We start from the raw sequence: 2,614 nt of genomic DNA on the forward strand, positions 1-2,614 counted from the left end.
TCCACCCCATCATCCAGATCGCTGATGAAGAAATTGAACAGCGCAGGCCCCAGGACCGAGCCCTGGGGGACTCCGCTACCCACCTCCCCCCAGGTTGAATATGACCCATCCACCACTACCCTCTGAGTGCGACCCCTCAGCCAATCTGCAATCCATCTGACTGTGTAGGCATCGATGCCACAGTCGCCTAGTTTTTTAACTAGGATGGGGTGAGAGACGGTGTCAAAGGCCTTGCTGAAGTGATAACAGAGAAGTGAATAGCGTGTGGTGTCTTGCAGACATATCTGTTAAATAGAATATAATATCCAATTGCAAATATTGCACTAGCCACTCACTAGAGGTCCAGTTGCACCCATGGCACCCGGAGGACCGGATTCACCCTAGAAATGCAAATGAAAGCACAAAAATATGTTAAAGGAAAATGAAACTACATTACTTCCCATCTCAATCTAAGTTTAATTTATAAGGAAAAATTTGCCTAGCAGTATTGGTGAGTTATATAAATCATACTCAATACTGATACAAAGAGTTGTATTTACATTTTCCCACTGAAGTAGCATGAGATATGATGTATCATTTCCAAATGTGGGTAGAAGACAATATACTCAATTCTTCCCAAGCATTATCACATCTGACCCATCAATTAGCTACCATAATCTGACAGTCAGCTAGATCATGACCAAATCATGTGTGGGCAGGGTAGGTAGACAAGGGCTAATAGCAACAAGAACTGTGAGAAAAAACTGCTCTCTTTCCTGGTACAGGAGAAGCAATCTAATCCAGATGACACAGTGTTTAAAAGGTCAGAAGACATCTGTGCTCTGTCTATTCTGTTTCTGATACTGATTTTGCTAGTTAAATGAATGGTGAGAAAGTCTCCAGCTGAGATGGGAGCAGCCATATGCTCTGTGCCCTGGGCTACAGCAAGGCCGGGCCAGAGCCAAAGCTGAAGAAGGAGAGAGGGAGGGAGGGAGGGAGGGAGGGAGAGCCAGGAGCTGGTGTAGGGCCAAGCTTCTGCAGTGAACTTTTTGCCACTGAGGGGCTGACCTAAATACATATATTAGCATGTACAGTAAAGACCCAGCAACAGGGACTTTGGCACCAAAAGCGGTGACTACTATTCCCTGAGGTCAAGTGAATGATGCCCAAAGAGAAGGCATCTATTGGTCAGAAGTGTTAAAATTAATAAGTTTGTTTCACCATGATGATTGATGGAAGCACCAACTGGATGCACGTTTAAGTGGCAGGTGCCCTAGAGAGATGATTGGATTGTAAATATGGAGTGATTTTAAGGATTAACAAGGGGCCTGAGCTCTTCTCTGTGTGTCTGAGCTTGGTGTGAGAAATGGTGTGTGCCTTGTAGGGTAGCCATCAGAGAACAGTCCAGTTGTCCTCTGTCCTCTATTCATAAGAAACCCAACACCTTTATGCCTTCTATTTTTCTCCTGACTATTCTGTTTTCTCCCCCTTACTGTTTTCTTACTTCTCAATGTAAATAATCTTGTAATTATTGTAAGTATTGTTGTTGTCTGTTATCATTAATACAATCCTGTGGTTTCCAGTTTAATTGAAGAGTCTGCTCATTTCTTTTTGCCGTGGGGTAGCTCTGGGCTTCAAGCGAACATCCTGCTTGGAGTCACCCACGATCATAAAAATCCTTTCCCTGGGCTGGGTTCTGAGAGGAGTAAAGCCCTCTTTTGCTTAATTAAGAGTCCAGCATTTAACACCATTTGTACTCAAATCCAAAACAAGGAGGGTTTTTTCCCCCATGTTAAATGCAGTGGGACCTTGTCTGGGGTTTGAGCAAATATGGCATGAAATGACAATGAAAACTGACAATTTACAAGCAGTTCTGCTCAGGAAATGTACAGATAGTATTGAGCAGAGGAGAATCTAAAGTTTGTTGCTTTAAAGATAAGTTGTTGCCAACTGTTTTAGCATCATAGGAAGCAGGAATAATCATTGTTATTCCAAAGGTTTTATTCTTTTGCCTTTAGGATCCTTCTGGATTCAAAGCACTAATATAAATCAAGCAGACAAGGCTAACACTGCGCAATTCCTCTGAAACTCCAAAGTTCATAATGGAAATACTGTATTACCTTGGCTCCCAGTGCTCCAGTCTCACCTTTAGGACCATCTAGTCCTTTGTGGCCCTGTGAGAAGAATTACAAAAATATGAAGATGCTCTATAATGCTCTAGAATATTATCAGTCAATCCTTTATTAAAGCATCAAGGGTGGATCTGAGGTTGAGAGAAGAAAAAATAAACACAGAAGGCAGATGGGAAAATAAATTCTAAAATCTTTTAAATTAAACAGTTTTTGAGAAGAATGATTCATGTCCCATTTAAAAACAAGAGTCTTGCAATATGTATACAAACCTTAAAAACAAGAGAACCTCAGAGGCACAATAAATCCTGTGCAGTGCTTCCTGAAGTAGAAGCTTAGCCACAAACCTGGGTAATTTGAAATTACTCTATGTATTTTGTAAACATATCCACCTCTAGTGTTCTCCATCTTGAAGTGAGAGCTGCCAGATCTGCCAGGTTTCTCCATATCTGAGTTTAATAATACTTAACTTTTTCCTGTTACAGGGGTGTAGCTTCTAGCCGTGT

At 41.6% G+C, this 2,614-nt stretch overlaps 1 protein-coding gene across 3 annotated transcripts in view; it reads right to left on the bottom strand.

The window, feature by feature from the left end:
* COL5A2 (collagen type V alpha 2 chain) overlaps positions 1–2,614 on the bottom strand; it is a 232,878-nt gene that overhangs the window by 65,350 nt on the left and 164,914 nt on the right. For all 3 annotated transcript variants that reach the window (XM_019523080.1, XM_019523081.1, XM_019523079.1), the window contains exons 14-15: positions 2,100–2,153; positions 336–380 (exon numbers count right to left, since the gene is read on the bottom strand). In XM_019523080.1, the coding sequence (XP_019378625.1) occupies positions 336–380; positions 2,100–2,153 (99 nt within the window). The remainder of the gene's footprint in view (positions 1–335; positions 381–2,099; positions 2,154–2,614) is intronic.

Source organism: Gavialis gangeticus, unplaced genomic scaffold, assembly GCF_001723915.1.
Source record: "Gavialis gangeticus isolate Ggan-Ray unplaced genomic scaffold, GavGan_comp1, whole genome shotgun sequence".
In the NCBI taxonomy this organism is placed as follows: Eukaryota; Metazoa; Chordata; order Crocodylia; family Gavialidae; genus Gavialis; species Gavialis gangeticus.